The sequence below is a fragment of the Pan paniscus genome, chromosome 12, assembly GCF_029289425.2.
Source record: "Pan paniscus chromosome 12, NHGRI_mPanPan1-v2.0_pri, whole genome shotgun sequence".
Lineage (NCBI taxonomy): Eukaryota > Metazoa > Chordata > Mammalia > Primates > Hominidae > Pan > Pan paniscus.
In genome coordinates this window covers 123,110,239-123,127,942 of record NC_073261.2, presented here as the reverse complement: position 1 = coordinate 123,127,942, position 17,704 = coordinate 123,110,239, and the positions used below count along the sequence as shown (strand labels likewise).

Here is a 17,704-nt window from a genome sequence, read left to right as displayed (position 1 = left end):
GTCAGGCAGATAATATGAGCTGGGGCGCGGGGCGGGGGTAGGGGCGGACGGCATGGGGAAGAGTCAAGAGACTATTACAAATTGAAGAGTCTTGGGAGGGCTTCATGGAAGAGGAGGGATTTAGCTGACTCTCAGAATGAAGTAGTGTTTATATGGCTGGAACCTCACACCTACTGGAATGGCTACTATGAAATAAAATAAAAGCAAAATAACAAGTGTTGGCAAGGATGTGAATTCCAAGGCTTGTGCACTGTTGGTGGGAATGACAAACGGTTCAGCCACTATGAAAAACAGTTTTTTGGTGCCTCAAAACAAATTAAAAATAGAATTACCATATAATCCAGCAGTTCCTTCTAGGTATTTACCCAAAATGATTGAAAGCAGGGTCTCAAAGAGCTGTTTGTACAGCCACGTTCATTGCAGCAGCATCCACAATAGCTAAAAGATGGGAGCAACCCACGTGTTCAACAACAGATAGCTGGATAAACAAAATGTAGTGTACGCATACCATGGAATATTTTTCATCCATAAAAAGGAAGGAAACTCTGACCAAGCTGTAGCATAAATAGCCCTTGAGGACTTTATACTGAGTAAAATCAGCCAGTCACAGGAAGACAGTTATCGGGTGATTCCACTTATTTTATAGTAGAATGGTGGATGCTCTAGGCGGGGGAGATGGGCATACGGGGGAATGTTTAATGGGGATGGGATTTTAGTTTTGCAAGATAAAAAGTGTTCTGGAGATTGGTTGCACAGAAATGTAGATGTACTTAACACTACTGAACTTAAGGTGGTCAATTTTATGTGTATTTTACCATAATCAAAAGCACATGGATAAGAAGCTGGAGAAATGGAAGTCTGCGTCATTTGAATCTATAAGCAATACTCATTTTTCGGTTGAGGTGAATGAAGATCACGCTCAGGGGCCTTCTCTCTGTCTTTGCTTTCAGGGTCATGGAGGACGCTGGCGGCGGCGAGGAGACCCCGGCCCCGGAGGCCCCGCACCCCCCTCAGCTCGCGCCTCCGGAGGAGCAGGGGTTGCTCTTCCAGGAGGAAACCATCGATCTTGGCGGAGATGAGTTTGGATCCGAAGAGAACGAGACCGCATCGGAAGGCTCGAGTCCTCTCGCGGACAAGCTGAACGAACACATGATGGAGAGCGTCCTCATCTCTGACTCCCCCAACAGCGAGGGCGACGCGGGCGACCTGGGCCGAGTGCGGGACGAAGCTGAGCCCGGAGGGGAAGGCGACCCAGGCCCGGAGCCCGCGGGCACCCCGAGTCCCAGCGGCGAGGCCGACGGCGACTGTGCCCCCGAGGACGCCCCCGAGGACGCGGCACCCAGTAGCGGAGGGGCCCCGAGGCAGGACACGGCCCGCGAGGTCCCAGGCAGCGAAGCCGCGCGCCCGGAGCAGGAGCCTCCCGTTGCGGAGCCGGTCCCGGTGTGCACCATCTTCAGCCAGCGCGCGCCCCCAGCCTCCGGGGACGGCTTCGAGCCGCAGATGGTGAAGTCGCCCAGCTTCGGTGGCGCCAGCGAGGCCTCGGCCAGGACACCGCCCCAGGTCGTGCAGCCCAGCCCCAGCCTCAGCACGTTCTTCGGAGACACGGCCGCCAGCCACTCCTTGGCCTCGGACTTCTTCGACTCCTTCACTACCTCCGCCTTCATTTCCGTCAGCAATCCCGGCGCGGGCTCCCCGGCCCCCGCCAGCCCGCCTCCCCTCGCTGTGCCCGGGACCGAGGGGCGCCCCGAACCCGTGGCCATGCGAGGGCCCCAGGCAGCTGCGCCCCCGGCGTCGCCAGAGCCTTTCGCGCACATCCAGGCAGTGTTTGCAGGGAGTGACGACCCCTTTGCCACCGCCCTGAGCATGAGCGAGATGGACCGGAGGAACGACGCCTGGCTTCCCGGGGAGGCTACGCGTGGAGTCCTGCGGGCCGTGGCCACCCAGCAGCGCGGCGCCGTGTTCGTGGACAAGGAGAACCTCACCATGCCGGGCCTCAGGTTCGACAACATCCAGGTGAGCCCGGGTCTCCCACCTCCGCAGCTCGTGCCTCCTCCCTGCGTCTGTGAGATACGCACAGTGCCCCTCAAGGGATGGAGAAGGCCGTGTTTTCAGTAGTTCCTGACATCCCATTGTGAGCGTCTGTGTTCCTCCGTCCCTGGGTAATTAGGGATCTGTTGGTTTCCCCAACAGAACATATTTAATGGACTGCTACTCAGAGAGGTGGAAATAAATACCACCAAGGCAGACAGTTCTACTGTAATTCTCTCAGTCAGTTCTCCATGTCCTGTAATCCATTTGACATTTGAACTCCAGTTAATAATAAATCCATTTCTTTCTTTAAAATATGGAAAAATATATTCCTGTAACATATAATGTGCCCGATGTAGAATTTTTATACGTTGAATAAGAAAAATACGCGTGACCCAAAAAGTAACAAATCACAGAAATATATAAATGTTAAGCTAAATGGAGACATACAAATGTTCGATCTCACTACTAATGAAAGACAATTGATGCAGGGTTTTTTTCGGTGCCGCTTTGCCAGCCGGAGACCTCCGTGGTCGGCGATGCCCCTGCCCAGGCCTCTCTCGGCCCAGGTTCGCCCACTAGGCCTGCCGGGCCGCACCTGGCTTGCGCTTTGGCATATCCCGTGGCCTCGGTGACTGTGCTCTCAGCCCCCAGCAGGTGGGTTGTGCGAACAACTGAGTGTAGGGGTCCGGGGGCTGCTCCAACCGCCAGCATAGGAGCAGGCTCCACACGGGGCTTGTAGCTGGACCAGGCGTGTGGCAAGTGACTCCCACAGTGGACTCCTGCGTCCAGGCGAGGGGAACACCGTGGCGCCCGAAGAGCGACGCCCGCGGCCCCGAAGCCCGAGAGGGGATGTGACAGCGTGCACACAGCTCTTTTCGACCCGCATCTGCTGCCGGACTAACGGGCATCTTAACGGCTCTAAACGGGCGCATTAACAGACCACTGCTTCCCGTTGAGTGGGGCAGCCGAAGGGGGTGGGGGATGGAGGGTTACAGTGTTATTGCTGTCTTGGTACCTGCACTCCGCGGAGTCCTGAGTTCTTGTCCTGCCTCCAAGAAGAACGAGATTATGCCGACAACCAGAGTGTGAGGAGGGCGGACAAGAGTTTTATTGAGCACAAAACAGCTCTCAGCAGAGAGGGGAGGCGAGGGTGGTCCCCCACCGAAAGTCAGGTTGTGTCTTTCCCAGTGTGGCTGGCTCAGGGGCTTTTTTGGGCTCAGAATGGAGGGGTGCATGCTGATTGTGAGTATGCAAAAAAGAAGGCTAAAACAAAGTCACCACTCAAAGGTGGGCACGACAGTGGAAAAAACCAATTGGGGAAGGGTAGGTATATGTAAAATAGGTGAAGAGGGGTAATCAATCAGAGGAAAGTGCTCCACATGGGACGAAAGGTTCTCAGTCCCTTACGTGGGTTTATCCAGGACTTGCAGCTAGGCTTTAAACTGTCTTCAGTTCCAGTCAGGTTTCACCGGGGACCGCCCCTGTCTGCCTAGGATGTGTCTGCCTCCTGCCGCCATCACACTCGAGTCATTTCCGTTTCCATTTATCAATCATGATCTACTGTTTGTTGAAGTGTGGGAAAATAGCCTCTCTAAGGCAGCCCAGATGGGACCAAAATCAATACAAACACATTTAAGTAAATTTTAAAATGCGTATCAAATGTGCATATTCTTTGACCCAGAAATTCCACTCTTAGGAATGTATTGTGAGGACATAATCATACTTGTATACATATACCAGCTGTTGAGATGTCTATCAGGGTGGTTTGTAATTGCAAAGAATCTGAAATAATCTAAAAGCCCGTTATTAGGAGGCTTGAATACATTTGACTCACCTCATCTTTGCAATGGAATATTTATGTAAGTTTTTAAAATGATGCCAGGGGTTAGGGGGAGGAAGGGATGAACAGGTGGAACATAGAGGATTTTAAGGCAATGAAACTATTCCGTGTGATACTTTAATGCTGGGTACATGTTGTTATTTATTTTACCAAACCCATGGAATGTGCTACACCAAGAGTCTACCCTAATGTAAGCTGTAGACTTTGGGTGACAATGATGTGTCCATGTCGATTCATCAGTTGTAATAGGTGGACCACTCTGGCGAGGTGCGTTGATCATGGGGAAGACTGTGTGTGTAGGGGGCAGGCAATATATGGAAGATCTCTATACCCGCTTAATTTTGCAGCAAACCTAAAAGTGCTCTAAGTAATAAAATCTTCCTCTGATCATTGGTGAATAATAATATAAATAAATTGTAAAATCTATTTTTAAAAAGATATAAAACAATATTTAATGAGGTTCATCTCATACTGTTAAATTTGAAAATCAGGACAGAAGATAGCATGTAGCATGCATAGTATGATAAAATTTTTATAAATATATGTATACATATGTATCAGATTAAATCATATGCCTGTCAGTTTTAGTTTATTGCAACCAAATTGTGGGACAGGATTAGTAGTTTCCATATGGCACTGTACATGACGGGGCGCCCCACCTCCCAGTTACTGGCCTCAGATCCTGTGCGTGTCTGTCTTCCTGAAACTGAAAGAAGGACCTACAGCCCCCTTTAGTGCAACCACTTACCCACTCCTGAACCCACTTACCCACTCCACTCTCACTCCTGAACACAAATAGGTAAGCCAATAAGCCAATCGTATGACTGTGACTATTGCTATTGAATTGATAGATGGCTGAGACCTAGGAGTGGTGCATTCTCCAGGAAAAGAAAAGTGACATACTAGAGAAATGAAGCCAGTTAATGTTTTCAGATAACTGAAGTGTAAGCCTATAGACATCCATATTTTGGGTGTTTTACAGGCAGTCTTTCCAGAACGTTCATTGACTAATTTACTAATATTCATTTACTATATTTATTGTGTGCTTACTCTTGACCAGGCATTGGTCTAGGCATCCTTCTCTACCCTCTTAGGCAGAATATACTGAGCATAATTTAACCTTTGCAGGATCTTTTTAATGAATACCAATTCCGGACTCTGATGTCAGGGGTATTTGGATGTGTGGGATTGGATTTATTTGTCACTGAATCCTTACCTGTACTCCCACTCCCTGGTCTTGTCTCTGTATCCTGTACCCCCAAGATGGCTTTCATGTTCTGCTCCATGTTTCTTCCCGTCTCTCTCGGGGTCTTTGTCCTCTCTGCTGTAAAATTCCTTTAACATCTGTGGGTCTGGCCTTTAGCACTTTCTTTCAAACCCTCTGTTGCTTGCCTTGCCGTTTGCTTCTCCCTCTGACTGTAACTCAGAGGAAATCTGAAGGTTGCCACAGGAAAGACTTAACCTATTGCTTCCCAACTGGGTGCTGCAGTCCAACGGTCTTAGGTACATTTGGAAAGGGGCAGAGGTGTTTCACTTTGGTTGACAAAAGGGCTGGGGTGAGCATATGACATTTAGTGAGTAGGGCTAAGAGTACTCAGTACCTTGCAGCGAGCTCAAAGCTTTCAAGGAATGGAAAACACCTGTTCCTCAAAAAAGCTTAAAGGTCTCTGGTCCTGTCCAGTTTCTCCTTTTATGATGAGGAAACAGATCCGAATGACTTGTGTGTTCACCGGCAAGCCTGCCATGTCCAGGCATCCTCTCTCCTCCTGACACAAAGGAGGGTGTAATGCCTACCCGCCAGCCCAGACCAGGACAGACGGCCTAGACAAGGGAAGGGAGACCTGTAAATGGATAATTTCAGTGTCCTGTGGCTCAGTAGAGATCCAGGCAGAGTCCCATGGGCGTGTTTACCCTAGATAATGCAGCCACAACACTGCAGAGCCAGTGCCAGAACACAGGTTCTCTTTGCCTTAGTTCTGGCCTCTTTGTCTTATGTTGTATTTCTCCCTACCATAGAAAATGACTAATTGTATTTCTCTCAGAAGGATCTCTGTTTAAGTCAAAGAACTAGAAACAGCACTAATTATCAGGGAAATGCAAATCAAAATCACAATGAGATATCATGACTGTTAACTGAAAACTCTGGAGACAGCAAGAGTTGGTGAGGGTGTGGAGAAAGGGACCCTTGTGCACTGTTGGTGGGAATGTAAATTAATACAGCCATTATGGAAAACATTGTGGAGGTGCCCGAAAAAGTTAAAAATAGAGCTACCATATGATCTAACAGTCCCCCATTCTGGGTATGTATCCAAAGGAATTGAAATCGAGATCTCAGAGAGATGCCTGCGCTCCATGCTCACTGCAGAATTATACAGTAGCCCAGATAGGGAATCAACCTAAGTGCCTATCGACAGGTGAGAGGACAGAGAAAATTTGGTATGTAGTGGCTCACGCCCATAATCCCAACTTCTCAGGAGGCTGAGGCAGGAGGCTCACTTGAGCCATGGTGTTCAAAGCTGCAATGAGCTATGATTGCACCACTGCACTCCAGCATGGATAACAGAGTAAGACCTGTCTCTTTAAAAAAAAAAAATGTTTTTAAAGAAAAGAAAATATACACAATGGAATTCTATTTAGTCCTTAAAAAACAAGGGGAAACCTTGCCATTTGTGACTATATGCATGCACCTGGTGGACATTAGGTTAAGTGAAATAAGCCAGACACAAAATGATGAATACCACGTGATCTCATTTACATGTGGAATCTACAGAAGTCAGACTCACAGAAGCTGGGGCCTGGGGGTGTGAGGGGCATGGGGAGATGTTACTCAAAGGGTACAGAGCTTCATTTATGCAAGAGGAAGGAATGCTGGGGATGGAATGTATATTTAACATGGTGACTATAGTTAGTAATACTGCGTTGTTTACTTGAAATTTGACGAGAGCAGATTTTAAGTGTCCTCACCACCCTCACACATATACACACACACAGTAACTATGGGTAGTAACGGTTGTGTTAATTATTTTGACTTTGGAATTCAGTACACAATGTCTACTTATAACAAATGATCATGTTGTATACCTTGAATATATATAATTTGTATTTGTCAACTAAATATCCTAAAATTTAAAAATAAAATGCCTTTTCTATGTACCCACATTTAAAAAAAAAAAAAAAAGAACTGGAAATCAAATGGCTTAACTTTAGCGTTCCATAAAGAATGAGTAGCTGAGTCTTCTCCAGGGTCCCAGAAGTTGCCTGATACGTAGACATATCCCTGATCAGTATGTGAGCTTAGAAAGAGCCTTGAATTAGAAGAATTGGTTTCAAATTGTTGCTTTGCCAATAACCTGTGTAACCTAAGGGAATTTATTGAACATCTGTGGCTCTATTTTCTTCTCTGTAAAATGAAAGGTTTTGGTAAGTCTGTCAGTTAGGCTGTAGGTTCAGCTGCATTAACAAAGAAAGCCAAAGGTATGGTGGCTGGAATAGGATACATGTTTATTTCCAGGTGGTAGAACACTTTGGAGATATGTGGGCCAGCACTGTGGATTGACTCTACCTTCGTCAACCAAGTCCAGGAAGCTTTTTCCCATTGCTGTCTTCCAGCCATCTGGAAGAGGGAGAGGCTGGAGAGCTCTGCAGTATTCCTTTTATGATACGTCATCTGGAAGACAGTGTGTCCACTCACATCCCACTACCTAGGGTTTAGTCACTTGGCCACACCAAGATGCAAGGAAGGCTGAAAATAGTCTTTAGGTAGGCGACCATGTGCTCAGGCAAAACCGAAGTTCTGTTACTAGAAGAAGGGGAGGGCCGGGCATGGTGGCTCACACCTGTAATCCCAGCACTTTGGGGGTCCGAGGTGGGTGGATCACGAGGTCAGGAGATCGAGACCACCCTGGCTAACACGGTGAAACCCCATCTGTACTAAAAATACAAAAAATGGCCGGACGTGGTGGTGCACGCCTATAGTCCCAGCTACTTGGGAGGCTGAGGCAGGAGAATCACGTGAACCCGGGAAGCAGAGGTTGCAGTGAGCTGAGATCGCGCCATTGCATTCCAGCCTGCGCAACAGAGCAGCACTTTGAGGTTAAAAAAAAAAAAAGGGGGAGATCAGAGATTGGTGGATGGCTGAGAGTCTCCTCCAGTGAGTCCTTCCAGCACCAAAAGTCTTGAATCTGGAATCCATAATTACTGCCAGCCTTGAGCCTTTGCTGATAACTGAATTCCCACTGCTGCGTATGTAAGAATTATCCAGCTTGTAAGTAGGTTCGAAACCCATTTTCTAGTAAATTATGTTATAAATCGTAGGGGAGTTTTTAGAATAAACCACAAAGGGCTCTCTAGGTGGAACTTATTATAAAGAGATAATGTTGTATATTCTGTCTCTCACACACACACTCACACTCTATCCTGTTATTAGTAATTTAGCAAAATAAGAATGTTGGGAAAGCATATTTGAGTACAGTCTTTTGTGTGGATATATTTTCGTTTCTCTTGGGTAAAAACTTAATAGTATACTTTCTGGGGCTTACGATAAATGTGCATTTAGCTCTATAAGAAATAGAACAGTTTCCAAAGTGGGCACAGTATTTCATGTTTCCGTCAGCAACGTATGAGAGTTCCAAATATCCATGATATAGTCAACTTTTTTAGATTTTTGCATTTCTCTGATGACTGAGGTTATATAGGCTACTTGATACAAAGGATGTCATATATTAATCCTTTGATATGTAGACGATTTGTATATCTTTATAAAGTATCTCTTCAAATGTTTTCTCCATCTTTCAAACTTTGGATGTTTGTCTTATTGTTACTGTGTTTTAAGAATTCTGTAAATATCCTGGTTGGAAATGAGCTATCATATACAATAGATGTGTTGCAATTTTTTTTTTTTTACTATTCTGTGCCTTGTTTTTGCAATTTCTTAGGTGTCTTTTGAAGGGCAGAAATTTTAATTTTGGGGTGCAGGTGTACTAGCTACAGATTGTCGCAGCTTTTATTAGTTTCAAAATTATTACTTTTTTTTTTTTTTTTTTTTGAGACAGAATCTTGCTCTGTCGCCCAGGCTGGAGTACAGTTTCACAATCACAGCTCACTGCAACCTCTGCCTCCCAGGTTTAAGTGATTCTCATGCCTCACCCTCCAGAGTAGCTGGGACTACAGGCACGCACCACCACGCCCAGCTAATTTTTTTTTTTTTTCTTGAGACACAGTCTCACTCTGTCACTCAGGCTGGAGTGCAGTGGCACAATCTCAGCTCACTCCAACCTCCACCTCCCAGGCTCAAGCAATTCCCCTGCCTCAGCCTCCTGAGTAGCTGGGATTATAGGCATGTGCCACGACACCCAGCTAATTTTTGTAATTTTAGTAGACACGTGGTTTCACCATGTTGGTCAGGCTGGTCTCAATCTCCTGACATCAAGTGATCTGCTCACCTCAGCTTCCCAAAGTGCTGGAATGACAGGAGTGAGCCACCACGCCTGGCTAGTTCTTGTATTTTTAGTAAAGACAGGACTTCACCACATTGGCCAGGCTGGTCTTGAACTCATGACCTCAAGTGATCTGCCCACCTTGGCCTCCCAAAGTGCTGGGATTACAGGCATGAGCCACCATGCCCAGCCTCATCTTCGTTATTAAAGTTTATTTTTGCCAAATATACAACATATTTACAGTATGTAGAATTCTAGGTTGACAGTTTTTTTTTTTCTTTTTAGACCTTGTAAGATGCCATCCCACTGTCTTTTGACTTGCATAGTTTCTGATGAGAAGTCTGTAGTAATTCTTATCCTTGCTCCTCTGTACCTAATTGTATGTTTTTCCTCTGGGTGCTTTTACGATTTATCCCTGGTTTTTCAGCAGTTTGGTTCTGATGTACCTTCACATGGGATTTATGTTTATCTTGCTCGGCATTCATTGGCTGTTTTGGATCTGAGACTTTATCATTTTTGTCAATTTGGGGAAATTTGGGGTCATTATTCAGGTATTTTCTGTGTTTTTTCTCTCTCCTACTTCTGGAAACTCCAAGTATACATACTGCTTCATATTGCCACAGAAGCTACTGAGGATCTGTTTTTGTGTTTTTATTTTGCCGTCTTTTTCTCTCTGTGGTTAAGTTTAGAATTTCTACTGCTGTCCTTAAGTTCACTTATCTTTTCTTCAGACTTTTTAGTTTGCAGCTAATCCTATTCAGTGACTTTTCCATGTTTTTTATCTCTGGAATTTTTATTTGGTTCTTTTTCGTATCATTTTTCTTTTATCATTTTCAAGCTTTACTTTAAACTCTTGAGAACATTTATAAGAGGCACCTTAAAGTTGTCTTCTGAGCCAGGTATGGTGGCATGTGCCCATAGTCACAGCTACTCAGGAGGCTGAGGCAGGAGAATCACTGGAGCCCAGGAGTGTGAGGCCAGTCTGGGCAACACAGGCCTCTTTAAAGAAAAAAAAAAGAAAGAAAGAAAAGAAAAAAAAAGTCCTTATCTGAAAGTTCCATTATCTATGTAATATCTGCATCTATTTTTATGTACTTTTTCTCTTAGTTACGGGACACATGTTTTACATGTCTAGTAATTTTTTATTAGAAGGTGGACATTGTGGATTTCAGGTTGTGTGTCTAGCTTTTTCATCTTCCTTTGAAAAGACTTGCCCTTTATTCTGACAAGCAAGTAACTTATTTACAGATTTAGTTTCATGTTTGTTTTTAGGCTTTTTAGAATGACTTTAGAGCAGTAGCTTCTACTTTTGGGTGACCTTTCTGAAGTCTATACTGAATTCCCCTTCTGTTCAGTGAGAGCACTAAACATGGCAGACCCACAGTCAGCACCCTTCAGCCCTGTGTGAGCTCTGGGCTTGCCAGCTCACAGGACTCTGTCCATGGCAGACCCACACTCAACACCCCACAGCCCTGTGTGAGCTCTGGGCTTGTCAGCTCACAGCACCTCATCCTTTCCTGTCTTCAGAGCTGCACTCTCTGCACATACAGCTGAGTGATCAGCAGTAAACTCAAGGGCTCCCACACAAACCCTTTGTCTGCTTGGCTCCCTCCTTTCTAGATCTCTGGATATAAGAATTATCCAGTTTGTAAGTATGTTCCAAAACCATTCTCTAGTAAATTATGTTATAAATTGTAGCTGGGTTTTTAGAATAAACCACAAAGGATTATGTAGGTGGAACTTATTATATAGAGATAATGTATATTCTTTCTGACACATACACTCTCACACTTTCTCTGTCTCCCATTGTTGTTAATAATTTAGCAAAATAAGAATGTTGGGAAAGCATATTTGAGTACAGTCTCAACCTCATCAGCCCATCCGCCTTAACCTCCTTGACGTCCCAAACCCTGCTTGGGATTCTCCTCCTGCAATGTGGTCCAAAAAGTGCCATTGGGTTCAAGAGTTCAACTCATGTTTTCCTTCTGTCGGGTCACAGTCCTTTGCTGTGTCTGAAGACAGTTGTTAGATTTCTTCTGAGCAATGTTGCAGTTGTTCACATCAAGACAGTCCAGTCCCAGTTACCCTGAAATGGACAGAAGCAAATTACTGCTGCTTTTTATTCATTCATCAGTTGGTGGACATTTGGGCTGTTTCTACCTTTTGGCTGTTGTGAGTAATGCTACTGTGAACATTCACACACAGGCGTTTGTGTCTATGTGTTCTCAGTGATCTGGGATGTATAACTAGGTGTGGACTTGCTGGATTCTGTGGTAACTCTGTTCAACATTTTGAGGCCCCGCCAGACAGCTTTCTAAAATGGCTATTCCATGTTGACTCCCCACCAATGATGTGGTGTGTGAGGGTTCCAGTTTCTCCACATCCTTGAGTTTGGGTTTGGGTTTTAATTGTTGTGGTTTTTTTGTTCAGGTGGTCTCATTTTTCCCGGGAGTAAGCAAACACTGGATCAGAGGATAGACCCTGCCAGGATAAACAGGCACCTTTCTGCATTGGCGATGTGGCAGAAAGCTCAGCGTGTTCTGCGCCAGGTGCAGGGGCTGCTGCCTTTCAGCAGCGCTACCCCATGAGCATTTGTGTCTTTGGGCTTCCCAGACAGTAAGGCCCATACGCTTTCAGTCCACTGCTCTGGCTTCTGTTTTGTCTTTCACCGTCAAAATCAAGAAGGGACTACTGAGACTATTCCCCCATTGCAGGAAAGGCAGCCAGGCCCTAACTGCCTGTCAGCTGTGAGAACAGCCACTTGCTCCTCCATAAATGCACCTGACCAGGAGAATGGGGTGGCGACATCACGATGAGTCCCAGATTGTGATATATTCATGTGTCTCCTTCGTGTTCCCTGAACCTTGCCCTGGATAAAGTAGACCCTCACTGAATGGCTTGCTGGTCTGAAGGAATCATTGGTTCTAGCTGGATTGCATCCCAGGTGTAGTAGCACAGCTCTCTAGAAAGCCCTGGGGGAAGTTCCCTCCCCCTCCCACCTCCCCTGCACAGTAACGGCTAGAGGAGACGCAGTAGAAGCGTCTCCACCTCCCTGCGCTGTCACCGCCTTCAGTTAGCCACACAGCAAGGGTGAGGTTTGTCTTAAGACACTTGTCACATCCTTGGCCCTCTGTTGGTGGGATATTTGATAGTCATGCATATGCTAGTATCTCAGGAACTTGCTGTGGTAGCTAAAATATTAACTAACAGAGAATTTTAAGGACGAGAGATTTTCACAGCATGGTCTCATTGATAATGTTGTGGGGATGGAGGAGTTGAATTGGCCCTCCGTCCCTGGCATTACAATTTGATTTTGCTCTTTACCCAGCTCGCTGCCCCTCTGGCTGAGATGCTCTTTGTCTGAGACGAGTTGCATTTTTGCAGAGCTTTATGGGGCCCTGTGTCTGAACTCTTTTATTTTGCCTTTTAATTATTGCTGCTAGATCAGTTAGCTGATTTTGTGGATCTGGTATTTGAAGTACTTCACCTTATGCTCTGAAAGCAGAAATTATACAACTGCTGCCCCTAGGTCTTTTCCTCAATGTGAGAAAACATGAGGCTGGCCTCTGCGAGCACCAGGTTTAGCACCCAGGGAAGAGACAGACCTATGACCCGGAGCCACCCAGCCCCTTCTGCCGCAGGCTGTTGATCTCTCCCGGTAGAAGGGAGGCAGCAGAGCAGAGAAGCAATGTCAGCAGCTTTTCTGATTCTCTTGCTCTCATGGTCTAGATTCTGTTCTTCTTTTAAGTGTCACTATTTTGAAAGATAGCAAAAGATTGACATAACCTTGCTTCTTAGGAGAAACTACTTCTATGCTTTTCTTTCCCCCGCTCCCCCCCCCACCGCCCCGCCGCCAAAAAAAAAGGGTAGGAGAACAATAGGAAGAGATCTGAGCCAGCGGTGAAGTCCAGGCAGGGGGCACGCAGGCTTCTCTGCACCCTCAGTCACTGCGTGCTCCCGGTGGCCCGCCTGCAGCATGAGCATCAGCTTCTCTGTGGCTGGGAGGCAGCTTTGTGCTGAGATGGAGAGATCTTGGCTTTCTCCACCCCCCATCTTGGGGTTGTCCTAGTTTGAGTCTTTCTTCTGCTCACCCGAGAGACTGCAGGGACTTTGTGCTGTGTCCCTGTCAGCAGCTGCTGCGGGCCAGATGCCCAGAGCACGTGTCAGGGAAGATCCAGCCAGCTCCAGCTGCTTGCTGTCTCCAGGCATTTCAGGGACCTCAGAGCCACTGCTTCCTCCTCCCAGGATGCTCACTGTCTCTGGTATTTCAGGGACCTCAGAGCCACTGCTTCCTCCTCCCAGGATACTCACTGTCTCTGGCGTTTCAGGGACCTCAGAGCCACTGCTTCCTCCTCCCAGGATACTCACTGTCTCTGGCATTTCAGGGACCTCAGTGCTGCTTCCCTTTCCCCCTGGGCTGCTCTATCCCCCCGGCTGCCCCCGCCTCAGGTGTTTCAGGGACCTCAGTGCTGCTGCCCCTTCCCAGGTGCCTTTCCTCAGTCAGCAGCACCCCCAGAAAGGAGAGAGATGGTCCAGGGCTGTGTCCTGGTCCCAGCTGTGTGTGAGAGGCGTCTCCTGCCGCCCGTGGAGAGCATCGTGTCCTGTGAGCAGCCTTTACTTACCCTGGACTCTCCCTCGGCCTGCAGTGCAGCCACCGAAACAGCACTGAGGCCTGTGGACTGTGACAGTTTTCTCTGCACTGTTGGGATGACTAGTTTGTCCCCATACAACAGACTTGGTAACTTCAGGCCCTTCCCTGGGGCCCCCGAACCGTGCCGACTCCCGAGGGTCATGAAGGCTGGCTCGCCCAGCATCTGGGCTTGACACCAGCTGTGAGATTGCTCCCTGCTCAGGGCAGGTCATTGGCACATCTCTTCTGTCCCCAGGCCACACAAAAGCACCTGTTCTCCCTCCCCTTGCCCTTCTGTGTCTTCCCTTTAAAGTAAGTGGCATGCTTCAGATTCCACGTCCAGTGTTCTTCAGCACTGTCTAAAGATCGTTCTAATCAGAGGAGTCAGGTCAGGAGTAGAAACGGTCCCGTGCAGAGGCAACTGGATTCTTCCCTGGCTTGCAGCATGAAGTGCGCCCAGCAGCTCCTGGAGCAAGGCCTGGCTCAGCGAGGCTACCGAGGACCTGCTGTGAAAGGGGGTCTCAGTTTTCCTTTGGCTTGGCTGGTGACCTCAGCACTGAAGAGAGGGCCATTGGTAATTTAACTTCTTTAGCCCTAGCCCTCCAGGCTTTCCTGGAGGTCCAGGCAAGCATGGAGGCATTGATGAGATTTGGGAAGACTATTCAGGCCTGCCTGCACCAGCGCGAGGCTGGCCACTGTGGGTGCAGCCCCTGGTCCCCAGCAGTGTCACCTTCATGTTCCTGGGCCTCCCTAGGCCCCTCACCTGAGGCCTCTCTGCTGGCTTGGCTTTGCCTCTCACTACAAGCCTGGTAGTAGGCGGTAGGACTTACCGTTTCCTCTTCAGAATAAAGAACATGCTTTCTGATCAGTGGTGAATAAAGATATAATTTTTAAAATAAAAAGAATAAAGAGCAATTCTAAAATTATGCATTTTATTAACGATTGTGGTAATTTAGCTTCTGGTTAATTGAAGTTTTACGATACTATAACCGTTACTTTTACCTCCACAAGCCAGTGGAGAAAAAAGAAATTGTGTTTAGTTATGGGTTCTGGTTAGCTGAGTTTAGTTGACATTTTATTGTCTTGACATATTTTTCTTCTATTCTTCCCAGGGAGATGCAGTTAAAGACTTGATGCTTCGCTTTCTGGGTGAAAAAGCTGCAGCAAAGAGACAAGTCCTAAATGCCGACTCAGTGGAACAATCTTTTGTTGGATTGAAACAGCTAATCGTAAGTGACAATGTGTTTGATTTCAGTGTTGTTTTGTGATAAGTCCTGCCTGCCTTCATAATATTTTCTCTAGAAGTCAATTATTTTGAATATTATTCAAAGCTCTTGCACGTAAGTAGAATTTTGTTGGAGTAGATGCCAGTCCTGTGCACCAAAAAGCATCATATTAATACATGGATACTTTTAAGCCTAATTAGTTAAAAAGCCATTATTGGAAATGATCAAATTACTCAAAGCAGTGCATACTTTGATTGAGTTTGCTTCATCATATATAATAGAGATAAATGATTTGTGTTCATTTTTAAAATATATTGCATTTTCTGCATTTTGTGTAGAAAGTTTATTATTGAATGGGTGAATTTCTGAACATTTTTAAGCTTTGTCATGAATTCTATAAGTAGGTTTTTAAAATTCATGGCTGGGCGCAGTGGCTTACACCTGTAATCCCAGCACTTTGGGAGGCCGAGGCGGGCAGATCACAAGGTCAAGAGTTCAAGACCAGCCTGGCCAACATGGTGAACCCCATCTCTACTAAAAATACAAAAATTAGCTGGGCATGGTGGTGCGTTCCTGTAATCCCAGATACCCAGGAGGCTGAGGCAGGAGAATTGCTTGAACTGGGACCCGGGAGGTGGAGGTTGCAGTGAGTCGAGATCACACCACTGCCACTCCAGCCTCGGCTACAGAGCGAGACTCCGTCTCAAAAAAATATAAATAAAAAAACATTAGTACTGGATCACCATTGCTGTACAGGTTGATTTGTTTCCAATGAATTTATAATCTTAAAGACAGCTGTAATCGCGTTGGGTAGCTTTTCTAGATTAAGGAGAAGATGTTGGAAGTTTGTCGCGTATGTTTCCTTCAGGAATCCTATGGTAGCCGTGGGGTAAGTACTCTGAAATGAGAGCCCCATCTCACACCGAATCTCACCTCCCCAGTGTCGTCTCCTTAGGGGGCTGTGGAATTGCTCTGCTAGCTCATCCACACGCTTGCCTAGAGTGGACTTAGCAAAGCCATGCTCCCATGCCTGCATGCAGTCAAGTTAGTGGGCGCACTTTCTTGAAGGGGTTTGGAGAATGAGGTCCTTGATTTTGGGAATAAGTCCCACTGGCTGTCTGAAACTCATGTTGAAATGCAGCCCTTATCCTGACTGTATTTCAGCGGCACATGGTCCAGACACTCTCCATTTGGGTGAACAATCTGGAGGACATGTATTCACCTTTCAACTTTCAAAAAAGAGAATGGAATTTCCTAATTTACTTATTTTTCTAATAGTTCCCCATCTTGTTTTTCTCAATTGTTACTAATTCTTCTGCACCGGGCTTCAGATTTCACCAATTTTTTTTTTTTTTTTTTTTTTTTTTTTTTTTTGAGATGGAGTTTCACTCTTGTTGCCCAGGCTGGAGTGCAATGGCGTGATCTCAGCTCACTGCAACCTCCACCTCCCGGGTTCAAGTGATTCTCCTGCCTCAGCTTCCCGAGTAGCTGGGATTACAGGCGTGCACCACCACACCCGGCTAATTTTTTGTATTTTTAGTAGAGACAGGGTTTCACCATGGCCAGGCTGGTCTTGAACTCCTGACCTCAGGTGATCCGCCTGCCTCACCCTCCCAGGGTGCTGGGATTATAGGCGTGAGCCACCGCACCCAACCAGATTTCACCTATTTTAAGCAAACTTTAGTTCCTAAAGATATAATAGTTGAGAAGTTTAGAAATTTCTGGAGGATTAAACTTTGCAGCCCATTGAAATGACAGGTGAAGGTTAGCCTGTGAACTAAAACAGAAAATGAGAATGTTTTAAAGTTTATTTTGGAGTAGCGCGTGGCTCAGTCCCAGCTCAGAGGCAACTGTCTTTTGTGTGAAAACAGTAATATGTAAATCACTTACTTGCAAGAAGACTACAGTGAAGTTCAGAAGAAAATAATCCCAGTTCCTTTTTTGTTACATCACCTCTGCCTCTGTATTTGAAAGTGAGGTATAGCCTGTCCCCATTCTGCCAGAAATGACTGATGTTTGTGAGGCTGAAATGCTGAGCCAGGAGAGGAGTGATTTCTTGATCTTTAACAGTAGCATTTAACAAAGTAACAAAATTTTTTCCTTAATTGACTAGTTCTCTTGAATTCAGACAAATCCTTATTATGTGTGGTTTTGTGACTTCTGTGACACTTTAGAAGCTTTCCTGGGTTCAGTATGGATTGGGGGCTGCCTGCTACGCTGACCGGGCCACCTGGAACCCCTTTGCCTGGGGCCTGGCTCCCGGCTGTGATGACCCAGATCGCGGTTGTGTGAGGGCCTTTCCGAAGCATGGGCGGGGGCTGTACTCTGCTGTGAGGTCGCGCAGGGACATCGTGCCCTGGGTTCCTGGATTTTCTAGTCCCTCTCTTCTGATTTTAAACTTCTCTTTGACTTTCTACTTTCTAGTGTTCTATTGTCAGCAGATCTCTTGCTTCCTAAGAGAGCCTAAAGGAAAAAAAATAGAATCCTCCCCATTTTACTCAAAAGTCAGTTTCTTATATTCTTCTCGATCTTGATTGTTAAC

The 17,704-nt window shown here is 46.3% G+C and overlaps 1 protein-coding gene across 12 annotated transcripts in view; it reads left to right on the top strand.

Moving 5' to 3' along the window:
- TRAPPC12 (trafficking protein particle complex subunit 12) overlaps nucleotides 1-17,704 on the top strand; it is a 103,917-nt gene that overhangs the window by 7,058 nt on the left and 79,155 nt on the right. For all 12 annotated transcript variants that reach the window (XR_004669647.4, XM_034952525.4, XM_034952527.4 and 9 more), the window contains exons 2-3: nucleotides 951-2,013; nucleotides 15,049-15,165. Coding sequence is in view for 11 of the 12 variants with exons in the window: in XM_034952525.4 (XP_034808416.1) it covers nucleotides 955-2,013; nucleotides 15,049-15,165 (1,176 nt within the window). In the remaining variant the exon portion in view is untranslated. The remainder of the gene's footprint in view (nucleotides 1-950; nucleotides 2,014-15,048; nucleotides 15,166-17,704) is intronic.